General features: G+C 34.9%; 1 protein-coding gene across 3 annotated transcripts in view; it reads right to left on the reverse strand.

The window, feature by feature from the left end:
• Window positions 1-25,113, reverse strand: part of sema4d (sema domain, immunoglobulin domain (Ig), transmembrane domain (TM) and short cytoplasmic domain, (semaphorin) 4D) — a 138,973-nt gene that overhangs the window by 52,109 nt on the left and 61,751 nt on the right. For 2 of the 3 annotated variants that reach the window (XM_039759466.1, XM_039759464.1), the window contains exon 4: window positions 2,378-2,511. In XM_039759466.1, the coding sequence (XP_039615400.1) occupies window positions 2,378-2,511 (134 nt within the window). Of the gene's footprint in view, window positions 1-2,377; window positions 2,674-25,113 lie in introns of all 3 variants that reach the window. The other variant, XM_039759465.1, reaches the window with a different exon arrangement.

Consider the following 25,113-nt stretch of genomic DNA (forward strand, 5'->3'; position numbering starts at 1 on the left):
GGGTTCCTGATTTGCTTTCAGTCTGCAAAAATATAGCAACATGCCTGTTTGGTGGTGTGCCTTCAAACACTCAGAAGTGCATTTGCTGACTGGGGTGACTGTGTCTTTTTTCTTGTTAAAAAAAAAACACAAAACACTTAAGTCTACAACCATTATGGAATGCCCTTGGTTAAGTAATTGTTTTTGCATTTAAGGTACTGCCTTTCCATCACAATTCATTTTATTTTACATTATAATTTATGTAGGACAACATAATGCATTTGGCAGGTGTGATAGAAACATGCAAACAAACAATAAACAGGTTTTACTTTATATAACAACTTTCCAGTCAGGTACTGGGTGCACAGATGTTCAGTATTGTAGGTTTAAATTCCAGTTTCTTAGTTCTCAGGCTACACTGCCAAGGAAAGCAAATAGGTGAAAGGGCCTTCTTAATTTCATATGAATATATAGTTAAAACTAGGCAAACAGTGCAATGTTCAAGTCAGTTCTTTTGCTTGTGTGTATATATATATATATATATATATATATATATATATATATATATATATATATATATATATATACACTGCTAGAATTTCCAAGCAACCACCTTTGCTCTTCATCATTTATAGTTATTGTATGCATTGTATTTCTAGCCGAGTGCTCACTGGTGGTTAATTCTTGGAGGCACAAGTTTTTATCACTGTGACTAGAAATTCACAGTTACATATATATATATGTGAATTGTGATGCCACATTGGCCTGGTATACCAGACTTTATGTGTATAAGTGCTCCCTGTGGTCCAATTTGGTTGTCCTGCTTTGGATCTGTGGCTGCTGGTACAGATTTAATTTTCTCTCAGAGCATACTTCATGGCACAGAGCATGTTAGTTATGATGCAGTTTCTCAATGCAGATGTAATTTCTCTTCATGGAATGTTTTGATATGTAAGGGTTTTCAGGGCACTCTCTCCTCCAAGGCAATATTAAGCAACATTAAAAAAATGTATCTGACTGTTATGTCTACTGTATTATTATTATTTTAAATATACAGATGTAAAACTACAGGTGTATTTAGTGATTCCGATTTATTCTTTTGCATTATTCTAAAATTAGATTAAGCAGTTTCAGAAGATGGATAGTTGAACAATGGATTTTCATTTTATAAAAAGGTCAAAGTTAACTTTGAAATTCTTTGTAACATCCTTAAATTGTAGTGTCACTGTCTGAAAACTGCTCAGGCCCCAACTCCTCATTCCCTATCTCAGCCTCATGCACAGAAGCTGGCCACAAACCTGAAGCCTTTAAGTCAGAAGGCACCAGTTGACTCTGCTGAGCTAATGGGAACTCCCCATTCGATTTGTTAATGCATTACCAATTTGATAAAATGTATTCTTTTATAAAACAATTTGAAAAAATGTGTTTTCAATAAAACACCACTGTTTCAGTTAGTAACCCTTCCTAAAAGCAATGCATTAAAGTTTACAAAGTGACTTGAGAGCAGTTACAAATAGACCTTTTACTCTATAGCCATTTAAAACGTTTTAATGTAGTACAGTAATATGCTGAAAACATCCAAGATGAAATAAGTCATTCCACTGTAATATCCTTGAGCATATTGATTTAGATGGAGTAACATCAGTGGTAAATGTAATAAAAATATGTTTACAAAATATGCATTTTTGTTTTTTTAAAATAGCCGGTTGCTGGTTTTAATTTTGATGAACAACAGTATCCCTACATACAATTTCCAATAATTCCATTACTATTGGTTTTCAAAAATGATAATCTCTTTTACAAGCAAACCACTTCTTGAGAAAATATCCAAGGGGAAAAATCGGTGCAAAAAATAACACTCAGAAGGTTATTCTTGGACTTTTTCTTGACTCTAATGATTATTTACACATGTAAATATGTTGTCATCCGTTTATTTTGTCCCTTAAATCTTTTACAGTTTACTAAAAAGACCTTTAAATATAAAAATGCAACTCTCAGGCTTACTGATTCAGACTCTTTTGAAATTAATCTTTTAGTATAACAATGGTAGGATATGTTTTAGTGATGTAGAGGTGCTGAAAGAATTTTGTTAGCTTCACTATTTAAGAAGGAAGCCATGGTGAAAACAATTTCCTGCTTTTCACACCCCAGTGCTTTAGTCAATCAACTTAAATTTCCTCCAAAGATCTGTTTATCCATTTTTAAAACTGCTTACACTTAGTTCAAATGCCAAAAACAAAAAAACATTTTCAGAATGAACAGAGAACTAATCTGTCACACTTTTCGATTCATGACATATTTTTAAAATTCAGACCATTAAAGCTTCAACAATTTAACAGATTATACAAAATTGTACATGTCCTTTTGTATTAAACAATGAAAGCAAAACAGCTTTTACCATGATTTTTCCATGAAGACCTTGGAACTCCATAAGGTCCATTTGTAGAAACTTCAAGAAATAATCCCAAGAATATGCCAAAAATGGTTAGGGCCATATTGGATTCTGGTATCTGAGAAACAGTTAAGTTTCCTCTGCATTTGGAGGAGAAAAGAAAAAAACAAATGCCACTAAGACAGGATTTCTTTATGATGGTGTAGCTCTGCACAAGTTAAGACTGGCCTCTGTGGTTAGTAATCATCATCTGGCATTGGCAGGTGTCTACAGTTCACATGTCACCACTTCCTCTTTACTGTCTGCAAGGGAAAAATATATATATATTACCAACATGTCTGCGTGTTTAAATCTTAAAGGGCAACGACAAAATTAAATAATTTCTGTAAGAGTGCTTGTTAAGAGAAGGAAACAGGTACAAAACATATGTCACACACAAGCTTTCACAGCACATAAAACAACTGATAAATTTTATTGGTACAGCTCAAAAGGCATCCCCAACATTGCAAGTTAAAAGATGCATTGATACAAAATCATAATTGAAGCAAAACCTGCCAGATTTTGTTCTTAAATAAATAAAATATAAAAGGTGTTAATTGTTTTCAATGCTGCAAAGGACCCAAAATACGGGTGTAATTTAAGCAATACTCATGTTTAACCTGATACCAAATGTTTTTTCCCCATTTTACTTTTACATTTTTCAGCATTAACACAATCTAGACCTTACTGCATTCAAACTTGCCAGTGGTGAACTATTACAAATTATAAAAATTATGCCTATCAGTGGAGTCATTAATGCATAATGGAAACTGGCTTTTTTTTTTACATCATTTACAGCAGCCTTGTGTAGTACTTTTACATCACATATAGTACAGTACTAGGAAAAAAGTCACAATGTGCTGCACTGTGATTTTATACCCCGTAATCAATGTGCAATTACACAATGTGTTGCAGTTTCTGTCTTAAGAATCATCATAACATAAAGAGTAGGCTACAGCTGTGAAAGGTAAATTACAGGTGAAGAATACAGTGGTCAGAGCAGGCAACCATAAAGTAAAGGCTATGAAAATAAGAATGAACAAGCAGACATTTAGCTTGCTGATTGGGGATCCACATTTACAGTAAATACTGTTCATTATTCTGGGTGAAACTAGGGAATGCTCTGCTGCTTATTTTGTTTAACCATCTGACATATGGAAAAATATACTGTAAGTAGTATGAAAAGTCAAACTGCACTTCAAGCAATTGCTTAAAAATTAAATAAGACAGAAGCTACTATTACCATTACTTTAATTTTAACTGATACTCGATTTTAACAATATCTGACTGGAACGTGTATTTTTTAATGAATAAAATCCACCAAATTTATATGACAATACTTGATATTGACATTTAGTTTTAAAAACACGAGAAATGTGGCGATCTAACATCAATCAGGGAAAACAGCTCTGATGTAAAATAAGTGAAAAAAAAAATCAACTTTCTAATAGAAAATATATTCATAAGAGATTAAATGATTATACTTAAGTTGCACAACTATTGGTCAAAACTATTTGCAGCTTTCTATTTTGTTAAATGGTACATTATATAGTACTAGAATAAAATTTTGTCTATTTTATATTTAAATGGAATATAGTGACATCAAGCACTTCAAGTTTCTAACACTAATACATGGATTGTCAACTGGGAAGTCTCCAGCCCACTAGGGGCCTCAGCAAACTATAAAAAAATATATATTTTTTAAAAAACAGCAGCAAAACTCTCAAATCTCTAAAAAGGGCTATCAAATTTATCTTTTTAAAGTGGACCACTTCATCAATACACTAAACATGTCGCATCTGGGGTGATTTAAATCATCTTTCTCATAGACTCCTTACAGTTCATTTCATATATAAATTGTATCTAAACAGAATATTTGGAGAAACACATTTGCACCTGGCTTTAAATGCACCCTCAGTGTCCACTTATGCTTACATGTGCCTTGCACTTTAATAAAATATTAATAAATTCATTAATGTACACACTATTTGAACTATAACTGACAGTATTTATTTAATTAATGAAAGCCTAATTCCAGATCATAACTATTTAGTGAAAAACATTTGTCTACATAAAACACTAAAGAACTGAAAGAACAATCAGGTATTGAAAAGCAGTGAAACTTCTGCAGACATAAAAGATCATTTGTAGATAAGGAGTGAGAAGCCTTGTGGCTAGGCAGATGAATAAGTCATAAACCACACAGTAGCAAGTTTAGTTCCCACCACTGACTATCAACTTAACTCTGAGAAAATCGCATATTTTAGTTTTAAAAAATATCTATTTCTGAAAATGTAGCACTTTATAAACTTCTAGTTGTTATATGTAAACTTAGTACATTTAAATGTCTGGATATTTTGTTTTGAATTTTACATATACTGTATTACATTTTTCTGGTACTTTCATTTAAAAAAAAAAAAAAAAACACACTCACACACATTTGTCTGTTTAATAAAAGAGAATATGAAGTTTGTAAAACAAGCACTGCTCAAGACGTGAGCTAGCTCCACACAACTGTCTGGCTCTGTCAGGTCAGAACCAAACTGAACTAATGTGAGATTATATATATATATATATATATATATATATATATATATATATATATATATATATATATATATATATATATATATATATATAAATGATAGAGAAAAAGCTGCTCAATTAAAAAATGGTTATAATAATTAATAATGTTTAAAAATGTTTACCATTGTGTAATACAGGATGTGAATTGTGCACCTAATGAATCAGAACTCTTATTACAAAGAAAATGATGCAGATTCAATCAAAAAACTTTAATACACAACAATAAGTAAAGAAAGACTGATTCAAAGCCCAAGGTTCGAACTGGCACAAAACGAATGATTATAGGTGTGTGTATGCACTGGCACCATGCCCAGGGCTGGTTCCATCCTGTGTCTTTTGCTGCCAGTATATAAGCTCCAATTTAATGCATTGACTTTTCCCATAGCTTTCTATTCCATTGTATTAACTGAAAAAATACATGCAACCCTGTAGCTACAACCCACATAAAGTCGAAAATCTCAAGTGGGATGTACCATGTCTCTGATCTGTACAATAGACACTTTATAAGTTACCTGGAAAGAGTTAGTTTCTAAGAACTACGTTGATTACCCCTCCTTGGTACACAGACAGTTACATAATCCATTCCTGCATTGTTCTGTGCAATCCAATTCAAAAGTGGTCAATTACAACCTTTAATGCTTGTATTACCTGGAATCGTTATTCAGTTTATCAGTGTCACAACTAATACTGTCCAAGTTCAACTGAGAATAAAGGGATGTCAGCTCAAAATGTCCTAACATTCTTTATCCACCATCAAGGCGTTTATCCTCTGCAAAAACATACAGGGCATAATGAAGTGTGACTGTGCAGAATCTCACATGTATTGATATGAGGAATATATAAAATACTGGATAATATTTATTTACTTTGACATGCATGTTACAAAAAAATCACACAAACATGTACTGATAAAAATTAAACCTACAAGTTGTGATGGGAACCAGTCATTGTGCATAATGAAATGAAAGAATTAATCAAATAATGACTTCCATAATTTCAAAGCTTATTGCTAACACTATTTATTGTGACATTTCAAATATATGCCAAATACAGAAAACATAAATGCTATTAATGACTAAACAACAACAATAAAAATGTTTCTTATAAACATTTTCTTTTTATCAGGGTTATGTATACAGTAGATACAAACTAAATAAAGGCATATAAAATACCATTTGATTAGCGCTGAATCATATAATGGCAATGACCTAGATTGCTAATCTGTTCAGCAACATATCACTCTTATTAGAATTTGTTTTTTTTTTTTACCAACAACGAATTGTACATGATCATAATACATGAAAGAAAATGCAACTTTAAGGTGAGGAACACTAAATTAATGAAATGAACGATTCAATGCAGACACTATAAAATTGGACAAAATATCCATGTAAAAAACTGAAGCATATGGGTAAAGGCAGACCAACACTTGTCACATTGTATGTGGGTTTTTATTTTCATCTTCTTTTTTGAACTGTTTGACCAATGAATTTGTGAAAGGATATGATAACTGATTACAAGAAACCAAACTATTTTAGAAAAAAAAGACATTTGTTTCTTCCTCTGCATACAAAATTAAGGTCACGCTTTTCATTTAAAGTCAGACAACGTGGTATAATTTGCAAGCATTCTGTGCAACTATGCCATGACCACAATCACCCATTTCTGCAGATAAAGCAGTCATTTAAAAAAAAAAAAGTTGTTTTTTTTTTTTGACTTCAGATAAAGTATAATTTGAGGCTGTATGCTGAAAGAGCAAATCTTGCAACTTTAAACTAGTTTTGATGTTTTTGCAGAATAGTCTAAAGACATAATAACTTGGCATCTTGTTTATTTATACTTTTTAACAGACAAAACAGGAAATACTGTATATTGCAAGGAAAATTAGAAAAAAGGAAAAGGTCTTTGCCTTTTTGATTTATACCATAAATAATCAAACTTTACGTCAAACATTATTACAGATTATTAATCAAGAATGTAAAATAGTTTTTTCAGCATTTGTCTAAAACTACAAATGAATAATATTTAACATTTTCCCTACTAGATATTCTAAACAAACACCAATTGTGAAATAAAATTTAACTTGATCTTAATTTCACAGGAGTTTTTCACTAGTTTATAAATAAATAAATGCACAGAGAAACAATATAGTTTAAACTAGACTCATTTCTGCTATCCTGGATAAACCTTGCACCACTTACACTTGTTTCCACTCTAAATAAGGTGTTAGGAGACAAAACACCATCCATCCTTTTTACAAGCTCACTTAATACAAGTTTACGGCTTTCTGGGATAGAGCCTATTCTGACAGCTGAAGACAGTATACAAAATATATTTTCAAAATTCCTTTTTGGTTCTATGTTAAACTCCCTGCTATGAATATAGCACTCCATAGTAGCAAAGAAGTGCAATGGACTTAAGCTTAGCAAAGGCTCTTATAAACAAAAACAAAAAACATTTAAATATCCACATCTGAATAAATATAACAAAATCTAACATGTGGAAATCAGAATTTAAAAAGTAGTATGTATAAGAGTTTGCTTAAACATGTAAAACCTACACTAAAATTAATCTCTACCTGAACTACCAAAATGCATGTAGAAGTGTGCACCATTAAATTTTGTGTTTTATCATAACTGATAACATTATTGGTTAGTTCACATTTTGACAGAACTTTAAAGCAGTGGTTCTCAACCTGTGGGGCAGGACCCCTGGGGGGGTGCGAAGTAACAAAAGGGGGGCAAAGATGTGAAAAAAAAAGAAAACAAGAATCAAAAACATGAAAAAAACATCTGTTGAAACCAAAACAAATTAACTTAAACTACATTCTGATACTAGAACAATAAATATAGAGTTAGATAAATGTCGATAAATGTTAAGTAGGTATAATAAAATATGCATCTACATTTCAAAAAAATGTTAGGGGGGAGCAATTAAAACTTATGAAAACTCGAGTCGTAAATACTTAAAGGTTGAGAAACGCTGCATTTAAGGATAATTTTGGTATTATTCAAGTCAAAGTTATTTCTTCACAATCATGGTATATTATATATTAATTTGTCACTTGAAATTGGAATCTAAAGTGAAGTGTTTCTTTATAAAATTTAAAAATACCTTGTCTGCTCTTGCAGCTTACAATAGGATAAAGGGATCCAAACATGAAAAAAACGGCTTAAACTTACCATATTTTTAATTTAAACAATCTGATATTGATTCATGAAGTCTCAAGATCCATCTTATGCGTATCTATCCTGCTCAAATACTATATGGAGATTTTGGCTTATTTTTGGCATCCAATCCAGTAGATGGCGCTAATTCACCTGTTAAGGCTTTCTACAGAAAAAGCACTTTACTATTTTGCATAAAATGTTATCTCCTCTTTAAGTGAAATCAGTGTCTTAGACACTTAAATCAGATGTGTGGACAGCTGAATATCCAGGCCAGCAGATTCCTACGTGACAATCAACTATTAGAAAAGACTGGGCACCTCTGGTGGATGTGTTGCAGACAAGCGCATTGCATGCCAGTCACATCGGGAGTGATTGGCAAGTCCAATAAGCATGGCTTCTCTTTAAGCACGTGGCTAGCTAGGTGTACTGCTACAGTGGGAAAATCTTTGCAACACGCCTCATCTGACGAAGCAAGAGGACAATTGTTGGAATTTTCAGAGCAGCATGCAATACCAAAGTGTATGTGTGCTCAAAGCAGCAAAGCGCCGTAATAGCGACGTTACCAGTCACGATAGCCGTTTTTTCTTTTATATTCCATTTATTCATTGCCACTGTCAACAAGCATCAGCTCTAGATCCTCATTTTAAAATACTTGGTTTCTGTCTGAGGACTTTGAGGACAGATATTTCGAGACTGATTAATGTGACTGCTACAAGTGAGCAACTGAAGAATTATAGAAAGACGTGACTTCCTTCTGTATTAATTTCGACTAATTCAAGATTATTTTAAGTGATCAATAGGGAAATAAATCTGGCAAACAGTTTAGTTGAAGGATGTCTACATGGAGATTCATAACTCATGAAAAGGTTATTGAATAACCTTTATTATTTAAGAAGCAATATTTGATCATTTTATAGAGTAATATTATTCACAAGATGATATAGATGTTTTAAGGTAGACGACATTGCATTAAACAAGGAATTACCCCATATTGAGTATGGATTCTGATGTGGCAATACATATTTTAGTTAAATTATGATGAATTTTGAATGAGTGCAGTGCTGTGAAAACGTTATTTAAAAAAAAAAAAAGAACGATGTTTTGTTCCACATCTTCCAAATATGGATGTTAACTGTTCATTACTAATCAAGTATTTCTTCTTAAATGTCATTCCATGCTTAGGCATTTGTTATGAAGTCACTATGTAGACACCCTTCAAATAAAGTGTTACTGAAATTTGTTAGATTATTTTAATGTTCTCAATGCATGTTTAAGTAATTTCTAAAAAAAAAAAGCCACCACTTCAAATATATCAGTGCATGCTAAATCAGTGAAAATAAAATCAATATCGAATCGGGATCAAATTGGGACATCAGTGCTGATACCCAGCCCCATTGAACAACTCTTGCTCACAACATGGTATTTTATTACTCAATAAAGCACCATGTGTTTGAGTGAGTAAATTCATTGACATTGATTAAGGGGAGAATATGCAAACTCCATGTAGAACCTGGCACAGTGAGGGAGAATTGAGAGCCCATGTTACCTATGTCACATTTGTACTGAACTTACAAAACTTAACTGGATTAAAGATAGGGTAATCAGAGTTACTAAAATGGTGTGTGTGTGTCTATTTATGTTTGCCCTGCGATGGACTAGTGCCCTGTCCGGATGGCGTTTTTTGCCTTATGTTTGTCCGATGATTGCTGGGATAGGCCCCAGTGTAAGCAGGATAGATGCCTGTAATCAATGTTTGTTCAGTTCTTGTCACATGATTGAATCTGCAGTGCTTGTAGTGGAAACTAAGAATTGCTGGTACTCTCTTTTTTGTAGGCTGCTTGGTCTTCCTCACAATGTGTTTCCATTTTTACCCAGTTACTTAATCAAGCGTGTAGAAGGTCTCCCTAAGACCTTTCCACGTGCTATCAGAGCATAAAATGCCATAACAATTTACAGCAGATACTCCGCAGCTGAAACAGAAAAATATCCCACTTCAAGCCCTGGGTACATGCCTGCTCAAAATTCTCTCTCACTGAAGCACACACATGCTGTAAGAAACAAGAGGTAGGCAGGAAGCATTTTTGAGAAGTTAAGAAAAATAGCTTTAATATAAAGAATGAATATAAGCAAACTTTTTTCAGTTATTAATGTCTATTTGATTACAAATCTAAGACAGTAATTCACATTTAGGCATACACATTCAACATCAGTAATGGTGCTTGGTGATGACTTCTTGAGGTGAATCCACTCCCCTGGCCCCGAAGGACTCCACAGTGCTGTGGATGAAGATGAAATTAGCAAAGTTAGGTGCACAACAGCCTTCCTTTTTAAAATGGCTGAATCTTGCAACAATGGTTTACTTTTTCCCCTCCTTAGATACACTGTTTTACAATATTGTGTATAATCTCAAGACATGGATCAGCTTGAAAAAATTAAAATACTTGGTAGGTTTTAAAGCTTTTCTGCACATTGGGACTGTGGTGCCCTTTAACTCCATTATAAAGTGCAAGAGTAGGCTAATGTAAAATATGCTTCACTTTAGAACAAAATTTCATGTGGCAAACTAATATATTCAATGATTGTGAAGACATAACTTAGACTTGACAAATACAGAACGTACTCTTTAGGAGCATTAAATACTCCTCACCCCATTGTTAAAGCTGAATTTCAATTTAAGAATGTTAAGAAAATTATGGAAAAGGTTTCAGAAAATGCTTTAACTAATCTCTTATTGCAACAGCTTCTGGTAAAGAGTTACTAAATCATAGAGCAAAGTTGTCAGGATAGTATTTTAACAGAAAACACTTTGGAAAAAGTTATTGATTTACAGTATATAACAAAATGCATGTTTTTGCATGAAAATGTATAGATTTCTATGTGGAAAAAAAAATAGTTGTAGTAAACACTTCCTGCACTTAACCATAACAGCCAGCATATTTTTTTTATAAAAGAGTGTCAAGTACTACACTGCTTATGAAGCATGTCTTTATCAAAGAAGATAAGACCTTAGACAGCAACTCCTACACATCAAAGATGATTCCAGTTTTTTTTTTCTTCTTTTTTTTTTGCTTTATAAGAAAAAGTGCATATTTTGCACTTACCAAACGTTTCCAGAACCTCGAGAACTGCTTTATTCACATAGAAGGGAGCAAGATAGAAAGAGGGAGAGAGACTGGAATAAGAAGCTCAAAACCAATGATGGCACATTTGCCCTATATGAATGAATATGACTGTGTGACTGAATGGACAGATAATGTATCCAGGACCAATTCTACTTTATGTCCATGGCTGTCAGTTAATGTTCTGGCTCTCTTGGACTCTGAACTGGAGGAAATTGGAAATGTAAATTGTAAATGGAAGGATGAATCCATGATTGTTGGAAAATATGACAAGTAAAAAAATAACTGATCAATACAAGTAAAATGGATACAATAATCTATACTAATAAAAGGCAAAGCCCTCACTGACTGACTGACTTCCAAGCCCTTTACCCGAGGCCCCCAACATAATCAGGGTGGACTCCCCCTCGCGGTCTGGAGGAGGCACAAGCCCTCCTCCGGTCCTCCTGGGCGTCCCGGCCGGGGATGCCACAATATATATATAGCGCGCATAGCTGTGCCAGCCTTTGAGACACTGACTACGCTTCTGCCTTAAGTCAAAGTGAGCACTTTTAATTTTTTTCATCCTCCCCCTGAGCTACAGCCCAGACAAGTGCAAACACTGGATCCCTTTTCTACACCGCGGCAAACTAATATTAAGGCGTTTTGCACTTTCTTTTGCACGTATACGATTATGAGGTCGTCAGCTCGGATTATAAACACACGCACAGGAGTGGAGGACCGACACTGCCATCACAGCCGATTAATGGCAGGGATGTCTCACCAGTCTACACAAGACCCACTGCGACTGTCCCCAAAAGGCGCTCATATCGTCAGCGAACACATCTCTCTACACTATATAAAAGAAAAAGGCAACTTTCCTTTCTTTACACCTTTTTAACTTTTATCCCAAACCAAAGCCTTTCTCTCTTAACACTGCAGAGGACACAAAACTAATTTTCTTTAATTGCTGGTAATGCCAGTAAGGCACATTACCAGAGGCAGAAATTTGGACGTTCACATACAAAATGTAATTTCTATACCACAACCGTCGTGTAGCGCCTTTCAAAAGGGATCTACTACCGACAGATGATCCATATACATTTTAACTGCTGTTAGTACTACTTACCTGTTGTGTTACATCTTAAAACGTTAATGTTTTACTGTTTAATAACTTAGACTACATTTTATTATATATATATATACTAATAAAAGGCAAAGCCCTCACTCACTCACTCACTCACTCATCACTAATTCTCCAACTTCCCGTGTGGGTGGAAGGCTGAAATTTGGCAGGTTCATTCCTTACAGCTTCCTTACAAAAGTTGGGCAGGTTTTATATCGAAATTCTACGCGTAATGGTCATAACTGGAAGCAGTTTTTCTCCATTTACTGTAATGGAGATGAGCTTCAACGCCGGGGCGGAGTTTCGTGTGACATCATCACGCCTCCCACATAATCACGCAGTACATAGAAAACCAGGAAGACCTAAAAAAAGCGCTGAAGAAAACATGCATTATATAATTGAGAAGGCAGCGAAACAATAAGAAGCGAGCGAGTGACATATACAACCATATTTATGACTTCTGCTACTTCGGAAACAAAGCACGATGTAAACCTACACTTTAAATTAAGTTCATAGACAGGCTGCGCTGGCGTTTGTAATTTAGTGCCTGCCCATATAAGGCCGTCCGTCAGCGGCAATCCAATAGCAAACTCCCACTAAATATTCACGGGTTAAGGACTGTGCTTATGCAGAGGAAGATGAGATGGTCAGGGTGGTGTTTGGTACAAACTCAGCGAAACTGCGAGAGAAAGTTTTAAGTGCCAGGACTAAGGTAACATTAAATACAGCCATGGACATAGCACGAGATGGCACCAGCACAGCTGGGAACCTTCGATGCATGTACACCGAGCGGCTCACGTGAACTGACGAGTGCACAGATAAAAGCAACAGTTCCAAAGAGCGCTGAACAAAAACCGAATTACACAATTGAAAAGGCAGCAAAAATATGAAGCGTCTCATACATACAAGCATATTCATAAATCCAAAACAAAGCACACGTTGGAAAAAGTCAATGTCCCGCTAAAGGAAGACAGTGTAAAAAACCGTGCATGCAGTGTGTCAGGTCTCAGATAAAGAAGAAGACGAGCTGTTTATTGATGCAGTAAGAAACGAATCGATGAATGAAACCTGTCATCTTTACAACGATTGACAAACACGGAATGTAACTTGAACACAACACATCCTACAAATACGAACCTGATTGAAAGAAATAATGATAATCAAATCCTTGATGACAGCAACACTCAGTAACACTCACAAAACAAATACTGTATATTGACAGTCATGTTACGTTATTTTTAAAATGTTCCCTTTTCTTTTCATAGCTTTTTAACACACTACTTCTCGCTGCGATACGGGTATATATATATATGTATATATATATATAACCCGATCTACATACTCGAATAATGGATACTTTATTCGCCATCAATGATTGTTTTGGTAAAGCCATACTCAGTGTATTCATTAGATGAACGGTAAAAAAGTAAGAGCGAGGGGAGGATGACTTATTGAGGCATGCAGGCTGTAGTGCGTCAACTCTATCTGAATTGCGCGATCACATTTGAAAAATATATCTTTTCAAGTTCTATTTAGTCCATATGTGTCAAACTCAAGGGCGCGGGCCACATCCGCCCGGCGTAATTATATCCGCCGCGAGATCATTTTATATACTGTATTATTGTTATTAAAGCCCGGTATATGAAGCGCTGGTAACACAATAAACTACAGATCCCATAATGCAGCGCTTCAGCTGCCTTGCCGAACACTTACCACGTTAATCAAGTTATTGCGAAGCTAGCTCACACGATGCTGAAGAGAAAAGTTGATTCTGAAAATAGAGCCTTTAAAAACCGATGGGAGGCTGAGTATATGTTTACTAAACCCGTGTGTCTCATTTGTGGAGCTAATGTGGCTGTAATTACAGAATTTAATCTAAGACGGCACTATGAGACAAAACATCAGGTTAACCTGAATGCAATGCAGAAGATACAGAAAGCAGCATAATTAAATAAGAATCTGACACTTCAGCGGACGTTTTAACCGTGCACAATCACAAAGTGATTTCAAGTGAAGCTGCTTTTATGGGAGACACAAATGCACCAGTGCACCTTGCCTCACTTTCCCTGTTGCCAAGTAATGTTAAACCAAGTCGTCACTACGGTGTTCCCAACACGCACTTTGCTGATAAACTGAGCGCACTGAGTTTGCACGGCGCTTTGGTGACTTTGAAGAACAAAAAGTCCGTCTACATGCGGCTCGAACCTTGTGCATGTTTGGTAGCACATATCTGTGTGAGAAGCTCTTCTCAGTGATAAAGACTAACAAAACAGCACACAGGAGTCACCTCACTGATGAGCACCTGCAATCCATCCTGAGAATCTCCACAACACAGAACCTCACACCAAACATAAACGAACCTGTGGCCAAAAAAAGATGCCAGGCGTCCAGCTCTAAAATGACATATGAGCAAAGACAACTGAATGATTTGATTTGTTATTGCTGAAAAAACACATTTCATTTATATTTCTAGGTTTTGTTATGCAGCATGTTCATATTTGAATTTGTATCATTTTGACAGGATATATTTTTATGGAGAGCAAAATCTTTTGGGATATTTAAAATCTAAGTTTATTTTTATATAAAATTACATAAGAGTAAAGAAATGTGAATGTTTGTTCTTTTAACGTTTACTTTATTTCTAACTTGTATAATTTAGACAGGATAATTTTTATGGAGAGCAAAATATTATAAGTTGTTTAAGGTTTGAGTTGATTTATTCACGAATAATATTCCTGTCTGTTTTTACCATTCCTACCAAAGATATTTCTGTCGACTAAATAAAAATTCCTTCTATTTAAAATTTAAATAGAACTTGAACAAATACGATAGTTCATAATATCCACGCAGACTTGCACGTAAGAGCGGAGTTATCCGTTTTAACAAGCAGCGTATTGCACTGATCTGAAATAGCTGTGTGTGTATATATGTAGATATGTATGTATATGTATATATATGTTTATATGTGTGTGTGTATGTATGTATATATATATATGTATTTGTGTGTGTATGTATGTATATATATATGTATTTATGTGTGTGTGTATATGTATGTGTATATATGTATATATATATGTGTATATGTATAGATATGTATATATATATATATGTTTATGTATGTGTGTGTAAATATATATATATATATATATATATATATATATATATATATATATATGACAACAACACTCATCACTCACAACAGTGACAAAACAATTACATTGACAATCATGTTACGTTATTTTCAAAATGTTTCCTTTTCTTTTCATTGCTTCTTTAACATACTACTTCTCCGCTGCGAAGCGCGGGTATTTTGCTAGTACATTCTAATAAAAGAAATAAAATCAGTTAGAAAAAAATTCTAATTTTCCAATCTGTACTATAGTTTACTACAAATGGCAAGCTGTTGAGTAAATTGATTTGCTTCCTGTAGTTCTTTGCAACCAGATAATAAAAATAACAAAACAATTACCAACTCAAACTATTTGATCATTGGTTGAACAAACAAAACTTTCCAGCCTACTTTATCCAGCTCTGGGTTGTTGGTGAGTGCAACCTAAGTCAAATGTTGTGGACATGAAAACACCTTCTGTTATTCTTCTAGATTTAGAACTGACAGATGGGATTTTACTATTATTTTGAATGACTTTTATTATATAATATAGTTTTCAAAATCAGTACAAAATAGCTGCAACAAAATCCTGCAGCTACAGTGTCCGTGACCAGGGTTACAACACCCACTATACAGAAAACGCAAAATTAGAGGATTAATAAAGAGTGTCTTCATAAATATAACATTTAAAGAACTACAGTTGTGTTTCAGCAAGTTTTAAACAGATTTCTATGTATGCACACATGTGGTTATGATATATTTATGTATATTTGTATGTGTTAACAGTTTACAATAATCACATACTGTAGCTACTGCTAAACACACTACTAAGATACACAAAAATAATGAATATAAAGAGAAGGCACCAGCTCATTCTCTCCTTCTTTATTTTTACAGCATGTACTTACTCACTATCATATTTTGTTTACTTAAATACATATGTTACTGGTTACTCCTGGAACTCCTGCCAGGTTTTGCAGGCCATGACATAACTGTAATTACTGGGTTTGCCTGAAGTTCATAATGAAATTTCAGCTTACCAAGCTACATATTTTCCAGTGGGTATGTTATTGACAATGCAAATTTGTTTTAACTGAATACCAATGAAAATTTCACACTTTAACATGTTAAGTGCTAATAAGGAATTATAGTTCATGTAGTGGCCTTTTTCCAGAATATGGCCTACCTCTATTACCATAAATTAAAAGATTTTTGTACCTTACCACAAGTTAAATGCCATATAACTGAATATTTTCTTTGATACTGCCATTCATAATTAGCATAACTACAAAATATATAGTATATGAAACAATAACTGATAAGTGGTGTTGCAACATCCATCCATCCATTATCCAGCCCGCTATATCCTTACTACAAGGTCATGGGGGTCTGCAGGAGCCAATCCCAGCCAACACAGGGCACAAGTCGGGAAAAAAAACCCGGGCAGGGTGCCGGCCCACCGCAGGGGGCGCGCGTGCACACACACACACACACACACACACACACACTAGGGACAATTTAGGATTGCCAATGCACCTAACCTGCATGTCTTTGGACTGTGGGAGGAAACCGAAGTACTTGGAGGAAACCCAGGCAAACACGGGGAGAACAAGCAAACTCCACGCAGGGAGGATCCGGGAAGCGGTTACAACATACAGCAGATGTAAAACACAGAAAATGTAATGCACAGACACTAGAACTTTAATTAACATAACACAGATTGTTGCCTACTCAAAACATTTTAAATGTAAAATTAATAATTCACTTACAATTCTTGTGTGGCTGACCAAAAATGCAAGGAAAAGAAAAACACAAAATTTGAAACCAATTTATACATTTCCTTGCAATAAAGAAGTTTCAAAATCCTAATTAAATTCTATCATTGAAAAGGGAATATATGGAAAGAGGAATATAAACAAACAACACTTTAAAACAAAGAATACTTAATAGCCTACTTTCTGGGATAGCAATATTTTGATTTTACACTTTGAAAATGTGTAAACAATTGTAATGAAGCAAAAAAAAAACACTCTTGTTTTCATGCCCTGCCAAAAACAACCATCAATCAAATAAAAAAATGAAAATTTTGCACATTTTTTGTTACTATATTATTTCTTAAAATGTTAACAGAAGTCAGGCGTGAACAAAAAAGCTTGAATTCACCTAAAATGTAAAAGCACAAATACCACATAAGTAACATTTAAAGTGTGTGTCTTCTGTACAAAACTCAGAAAAAGCTAAGAAGAAAGCTTCTCAGACCTGCAAAAAGTCTGGTTTAAATTGGGTTGACGTAGCAGACTCCAGAAAAAAGGTGATGACTTAGGTAGTAGAGTATTTTCCTAGTGTTTAATCACAGCTCATTTCTTAACATCTGACTGTGTGCTGGTAGGAGGGACATATATGCAGCTTTCCTTTTCACAGCCTGAAAAAAACATTTCTGTCCTGTGTGGCCCTCTGCCAAGGGAGCGCTAGCCCTAAGGGCTACCCAATATACTCACCCCTTCTAAATACAAGCTTGTTTTCCCATTTTACCACAAGTGCCTCTTTCTGATGTATTGAATTAATCGTAAATGGATGATCTTCATTTTGTAGATTGGGTTGTGCTTTTTTCATATGCCATTTCTGAACATGCACCAGAATCTTGAGTAGCTTTTAGAGATCCTTGTTGTTGTTTAGAACTTTTGTAAATATAATTAATCCATTTAGCAAAATTAAACCACTTTCACATGGTAATGATTCCTTTTACAGATTTTCAAAAATTACACTTCTTAAACTGCAAGTTCAGAATTTTATTGCTGCCATTTGGTTCACAGCTGAGGCACAATGGAAGAAATCCAAAGTCATATTATAATAACCTCTCCATCCCAGTTACTACGTGGCAAAAAGAAAAAATCCAGCCCCAGATCGGTTTGGTTTGGTAAATACAACTTGTGTACACTGATATTTTGACACCACATGTACCCTGTTTGGACAGGATTCTAAATATAGATATAAATTGGTATGTCAGTACCTTACTTGAATACATGAGTCAATTCCAAATCATTTGCTAATCCTTACCTACACTAAGTCAACCTTAAGTGCTTTATATTAAATAAGATAGATTTTAAAAACAACTCCATTATAGATGCTGCACAAGGCAGTATTTAAGTCAGTCATATAACACTCGACCCCATATGCATATCCAGCTTTCTAACTAGACTACACGACCCGGAGTGTGTGTGTGTGTGTGTGTGTGTGTGTCTGCTTACTTTCCCCAGAGCCTCCCTGTTTAAATGTGGAGATCTCTGACTGAATGTGCCTCCGTTGGCATGAATGTTAAACTTGTATACTTTCTTATAGCATAAGCTTTTGTCCGTTGCACAGATTTTAGTCATGGTACTGTATTGCATTGTCTGGCAATTCTGGGTTATACTGCACTACTCTATGGAGGCACTATGTATGCTATGGAAATTACTTCTTCAGTATGCAAACTGCAAAGAACACGTCGCTGAGAACTGCTGCCTTTAATATGACACTTCAAGTTTTAGGAAACATATGTAGTGTTGAAGGTGCAAATTTCTGTAAGCAGAACATTTCACCAAACAGAACAACATAAAACAAACAATGCATTTTATAGGAAAGATCACACTTCTAATGAAAATATCATGGTATATATCTATGTAATTCACCACTTTTTTAATCTGAAGTCTCAATTCCATTACTTTTTTCAATGAATTAAGTCACTAATGAATGTACAGTATATCTGAAAACTTGCTACAGTGATTTTACTAGTCATGTAGAGCCCTAATTCCAAATATAGTAGGTTAGGAATGACTGTGGGCCATCTATAAATTAAGCTTAGTATATTTTATCTACCTAACGGTTAATTCCTGAACCTCCTTAATTCAGTTCGGGGACACAGAGTATATCCTGGCAGAATTAGAAATAATACGAGAATCAGCCCTGGATGGGTTGGCAGTTGGTCATAGGCCGTATTAAATGTACATACCCACACTCACTTATAGGAGGTCAATTAATAATTTCTTTCTGCATGCCTGCAGGATGAAGGAATAAAGTGAAGCACTAAGACTATAAAATAATAAGACATAATGGTGACAAAGTTCTAAAATAGGTCTTGCTTTATCAATTAATTGTTTGGAAATCATAGTAGGTGAGGGAAAAACAATTCATAGAACTGACAGTACATGTAATGTACTGTAAAATTCATTATAGTTCTGTTAGAATGCTGTATAAGTTACAGCTTATTTTGTTATTAGAGATTAAGCAGTCATTAGGGGGGGAACTGTGCTGATCAGAAAGGCAATATGAAACATAACATTTAAAAATCCCCTTCAAGATTACAGCAGGCAAGGCAGGAAACAAACCTGAACAGGGTGTCAGTGTATCACAGAGTATTTATATTTTCTTTGAGCATTACAATAATGTTTTCATTGTGTGCTGAAGAGCTTTACCAGCAAATTCAGAAGCAACTCGTCTGATAAAAAATGCTTTACTACTGTCCAAGTTAAACATTGAATGATCTGCCTTATTTCATTGTGAATGCTGTTGTCTTGATGTAAACACAATAGGAAGAAAGGGGCTAAGATGGCAACAACTTTTCCTATACTAAAATATAGGTGTATGTACCTCCCCATTTCAATTTTTTCAGTGAAGCAGGATAGAGTTCTTAATACAGACCTCATGAAAAATAATGCCAATCAAACAAGCACATTATACATCATAAGGATATGCACAACCTCACAATGTAGTTTTTTGAGTGCAACATGCATTTATTTCTAACGTTTTGTAAAGCAAACTATGAAGTAGTGCTGGGCAAAGTAAACGAGACATTATACCAAGAAAATGGATAGTCTCCCTCCAAGATAATTGCTATATGCCACAAATCTGCTGTGTATGCATTCTGACCCCCCAAGTGACCACACCAAACACGATTTGAAGGGTCAGCCACACTGAACGTTATCTTTAGCAGCTGATGCAATCCTGCTCAAAGGGACACACCCATCTATTGGTTTTCTTTTGCTGGGAAGAATGTATATAAAAGCAAACAGTGCTAATCTTAAGAACATGGGTAAGTGCAGTGGCTGCACTTAAACAAAAATGAACAACACACAAACACAGCAACACGTTTTCAGCACTACTGAAAAAAGTACGTATAAAGGTCAAAATGCCCATTAGCAGACTGCTAGGTGCCCAAGAACAATTTAGTTGCTCTGGATCACTAGCCATCTAACAGTGAGAGAGGGAGGCAACGAAAGAATAAATAAAAGAAATGGCCCATATATGCCTTCTACCTGTACCAATTTACGCTAATTTGCTTCAGCTGGAATTTTCACAATTCACATTTTCATAGTTGGGTAAGACTTTCAGGATCCTATTTTGCATTCAAAAACAAAACACACGGTGTGCTTATACAATATAACATTAAGCAGACAGAATGCAAAGAGGATCATTACAAAGTTTCACAACCATGTTTTGCATTCCACTGATGGACAAAAAGACAAATATTAGGTTTATGTGGTTTGAGAAGCTTGAAGTTTGACTTCTCAATTTACACTAATTTTTAGATTTTAGAAAGTGAATTTACAAATATTTCCGCAACCTTAATTAACGTGAAGTCAAGAACTGTATTTCGTTCCCTGAGCGGTTAAGTCAACCTAACCAATAGCAAGTTTTCATCCCATTTGTCTTTAGAAAAGGATGGATGGATGGATAGATAGACAGACAGACAGACATACATTTTATTAATCCCAAGAGGACATTCACATAATCCAGCAGCAGTATACTGATACAAAAAAACAATATTAAAGAGTAATAAAAATGCATGTAAAAACAGACAATAACTTTGAATAATGTTAGCGTTTAACCCCAAATCCCCGAAGACCCACCCCCCGGGTGGAACTGAAGAGTCGCATAGTGTGGGGGAGGAACAATCTTCTCAGTCCGTCAGTGGAGCAGGACAGCGACAGCAGTCTGTCACTGAAGCTACTCCTCTGCCTGGAGATGACACTGCTCAGTGGATGCAGTGGATTCTCCATGATTGACAGAAGCTTGCTTTGCGCCCGTCGCTCTGCCACAGATGTTAAACTGTCCAGCTTCATTCCTACAATAGAGCCTGCCTTCCTAACAAGTTTGTCCAGGTGTGAGGCGTATGTCCAATATGTCAAATAATATATGCAAGTAAAGTGTTGACAAACTTCTGCTCATAGCAGCTTATTTCAATTTAATGTATTAAATATGTGAGATTGTCATGATAGAGGTTAATAAATTCAATTGAATGTTTATGAACTATTTCAACTTCTTTAGCCTTGATACGTGAGATATTATCTGGCTGAAAGATACCACTCTCAGACGCATAGACTATTGATATAAAGGTATGCACTGATAAGCAATAATGTTCAAACATTCAGGGTTATCATGTGCTACTGTACTAATACGAAGGGACACTGTGCTCCATGAAAACACTGCATTAGCACCACCTATTCAATATTCACACAAATGATAAAATTGATTCCTTCAGGATTTTGGCCCCACTGGGGATTTTTTTTATAAAAAAGTTTTTTTCCCAAAAGGCAAAAACTGATATTCAAATGACAAATTATTTATGTTTTACACTTTACCAATTTCAACATTACAATGAGTACCTTTAACAATTTTGAATGATTAGATTGTATCCTCATTATTCAAACACCTTTATAATGCAGCTTGGGACAGAGTTAATCCACCTCAGTGCTCTGGGCTCTACATTTATAAATCAGTCCTTACTTGTTTTCTAATATAGCTTTATCTTTTCTAGGGTGTTTTTTAAGTTACTCAAATACGTTAATAAGGGAATGGAGAGAGAGAGAGAGATATGGTGAGCATTTTCATGTTGAAAAGGTGGTAGGTTAATTTCTTCAGTCACCATAATACTTCTAGTTGCTATTTTTATTGTCATGTTTCCCCTTAGAATTGTAGTAGCCCTCCAGTATTGTGCAGGCAACTGACTCACATTTTCAATACAAAATTATAACAGGATAAGCCAGTTATAAATCAAGCAGCTGTTTACAGGTTGAGTAAAAATCAGCTAAATAAAATCAATAGCCATTCAGTGCATTAGAAGACAATAACAATCCCTTTGACACCACATTTGTAAAACTAGCTGTGAGGCATCACCCACAAAATTGAAAAATGCAACAGTTGTGGCAAAGCGGTTTAGAATATAAGACATACCATACAGTGCCCACTTTCTAATGGTTTGAATTTTATACCATTTAGGTTCTTACTTCTTTAGCTTAGGAAGGGAGAATCATAATTTTCATTCTTGGGATATCTGAAGGTGTAAAAAGGATAAAGGATGGAAGTAGTTCCCTTCATGATTTTGTAATGACTTTTTTTTTTTTTTAATTATTTTGAACACAACAAAGTATTACCTCATTTTTTGCAGGGTTACCCTGGAAGAGTTTTGAAATAACTTGTGATTAAGGCATAACTTTTTTACCTCTTGTGTGGTGTGGTGAGCTCTTGTGTGCTTTTTTTTTTTTAACCTGTTTTGCGATTTTGACTTCACCTTTTAAGATTCTTTATTGGGACTTTGCTCACTATTGGATTGCCTTATTGCTTAGGCAACTCCTTTGCTTTTTGTGCTCCACTGGGCTTTTTTGCATCCCGGGGCATTTTTCTGAAAACATAAAATGTTATATAAAATTCCTGAGCTTACCCTTGTTATTAGCTAGGTTTGATGGTTTACTACTCTATTGGGCATTTTGGAAGTTTTTGGGACTTTGTGCCTGGAGACCCTTGGGATTAAAAACACTAATCAGATCACTAATTATATATGTCTCATGAAGTAAAAAGCAGAAATATTCTCTTCATTCAACCTAGAAAATGTAATTATAGATAGGGATTTCCAATTAGCTACTGCATACTTTTCATAAATTTCAATTATTATGTTTTTAATTTTTGTAATACTCTTGATTTAACATTTTTTCTGTGTGTTTAGTACTTTAAATAGATCACAAGTAAATTTAATTATTTTGCATGAAGAAGCAAATATGAAAACCACAATCCCACAGCATCATACAGTGAGAGCTCATAGCTGCTAGAACATACAGTCTGCAGTTGATGCTATTTATTTCTTTTTTTTGGGAGTTACCCACACTACTTTAAGAGGAAAAAAGCATTACATATGCAATCTTACATCTGTAAAAATCATGTAAGATGTATTATTCTCTTTATTAAAGTAAGCATGGCTAAGTTATTTTTTTTTTCTCCTTTATTTCGCCTTATACAATTTCTTGTATTAGGAATTTGTTAATTTTCGCATACCCCTTGGAGTCAGAGCGCAGGGTCAGCCATTGTACAGCACCCCTGGAGCAATTACAGGTTAAGGGCCCAGCAGAGTAGGATCTCTTTTTTGGCAGTGACGGGGATTCAAACCGGCAACCTTCTGGATACCAGCACAGATCCTTAGCCTCACAGCCACCATGGCTATGAATCCCACTCTGCTGGGAAAAATAAGGAAACTAAGGTGAAAGTCTTACTGAAATTTCCAGAAGCAAAGCTCATAATTAATCAATTGATTGAGTAATCAATTCATTCCTGTACCTTGCAGAAAGACACAGATGCCTACTGGTGTTTAGTATTGAAGTGCTCAAGTTTTCAGAGGCATTATGGGCATCTAGAGGGTTCAGTAATCTGGAGGCAAAGTAGCTTGGAAAAGCTACTCCTAACATGCGAAATTACCCAAATTTAAAAAGGTTTTAAAACAGCTTTGCCTAGTCAGTGGCAGATGAAATTGCAAGGGAGAAGAAGACAGACAGACAGAAAACTTGACCAAAGTGGAAAACATTAAGCTGGAAAAGTAAAATGACCATTTGCTCTCTCAGTCAGATCCTGGAACCTATTAAGCAATGCCTTAAAGTAGTTGATAAATACTTTATAGATGTGTTATGGGTTTATTCTGAGTTTTTCCCAATATGATCCCTTGTTTTTTCCATATAATAAACATTCAGTGCATGTATCAGAGAGAGAGGTGTGGCTAAATCCGTACCTAATGAAACAGTGGTGGCTCTTATTCATTATGAGTAGGAAGAGTGCATTTACTGAATATTAACAGGCTTACATGTTATACTGTTGCTCTCCTTGCCAGACAAGTAACCTTATTGGTCAGAAGAAAAATGTTCTGGCATAGTCTAGGTTGTTAGTCTGGGTGTAATCTCTGGGGAAGTATCTATGCCATACCATAAAAAGTTTGACTGAGTAATAACTAACAATAAACATTACATGCATGCACATGTATACACACACACACACACACACACATACACATTTACTTACTTGCAATGCATGTACAATATTTTCTTCCTCATTTTGAGCACAATATCTAAAATATTTACTCTGGCTCTATACCAAATGTCTTTAAACAATAACAACTGAATCCTAATCGTAAAAAGGCATATGCTTCCCACCCTTTGTAATTGTGTTCAACCTTTTATTGTAATGAAAGATTTATTTACTGAAAAAAAAGGCCTTTGACCTTAAATACCCATTATTTTGTCAGGCCTTCTTTGTCTTGCCATTACACTAAATCCATTGCACCTGCTCCTTCAACATCACCAGATGTAGGCATTATACAT

The sequence above is a fragment of the Polypterus senegalus genome, chromosome 7, assembly GCF_016835505.1.
Source record: "Polypterus senegalus isolate Bchr_013 chromosome 7, ASM1683550v1, whole genome shotgun sequence".
In the NCBI taxonomy this organism is placed as follows: domain Eukaryota; kingdom Metazoa; phylum Chordata; class Cladistia; order Polypteriformes; family Polypteridae; genus Polypterus; species Polypterus senegalus.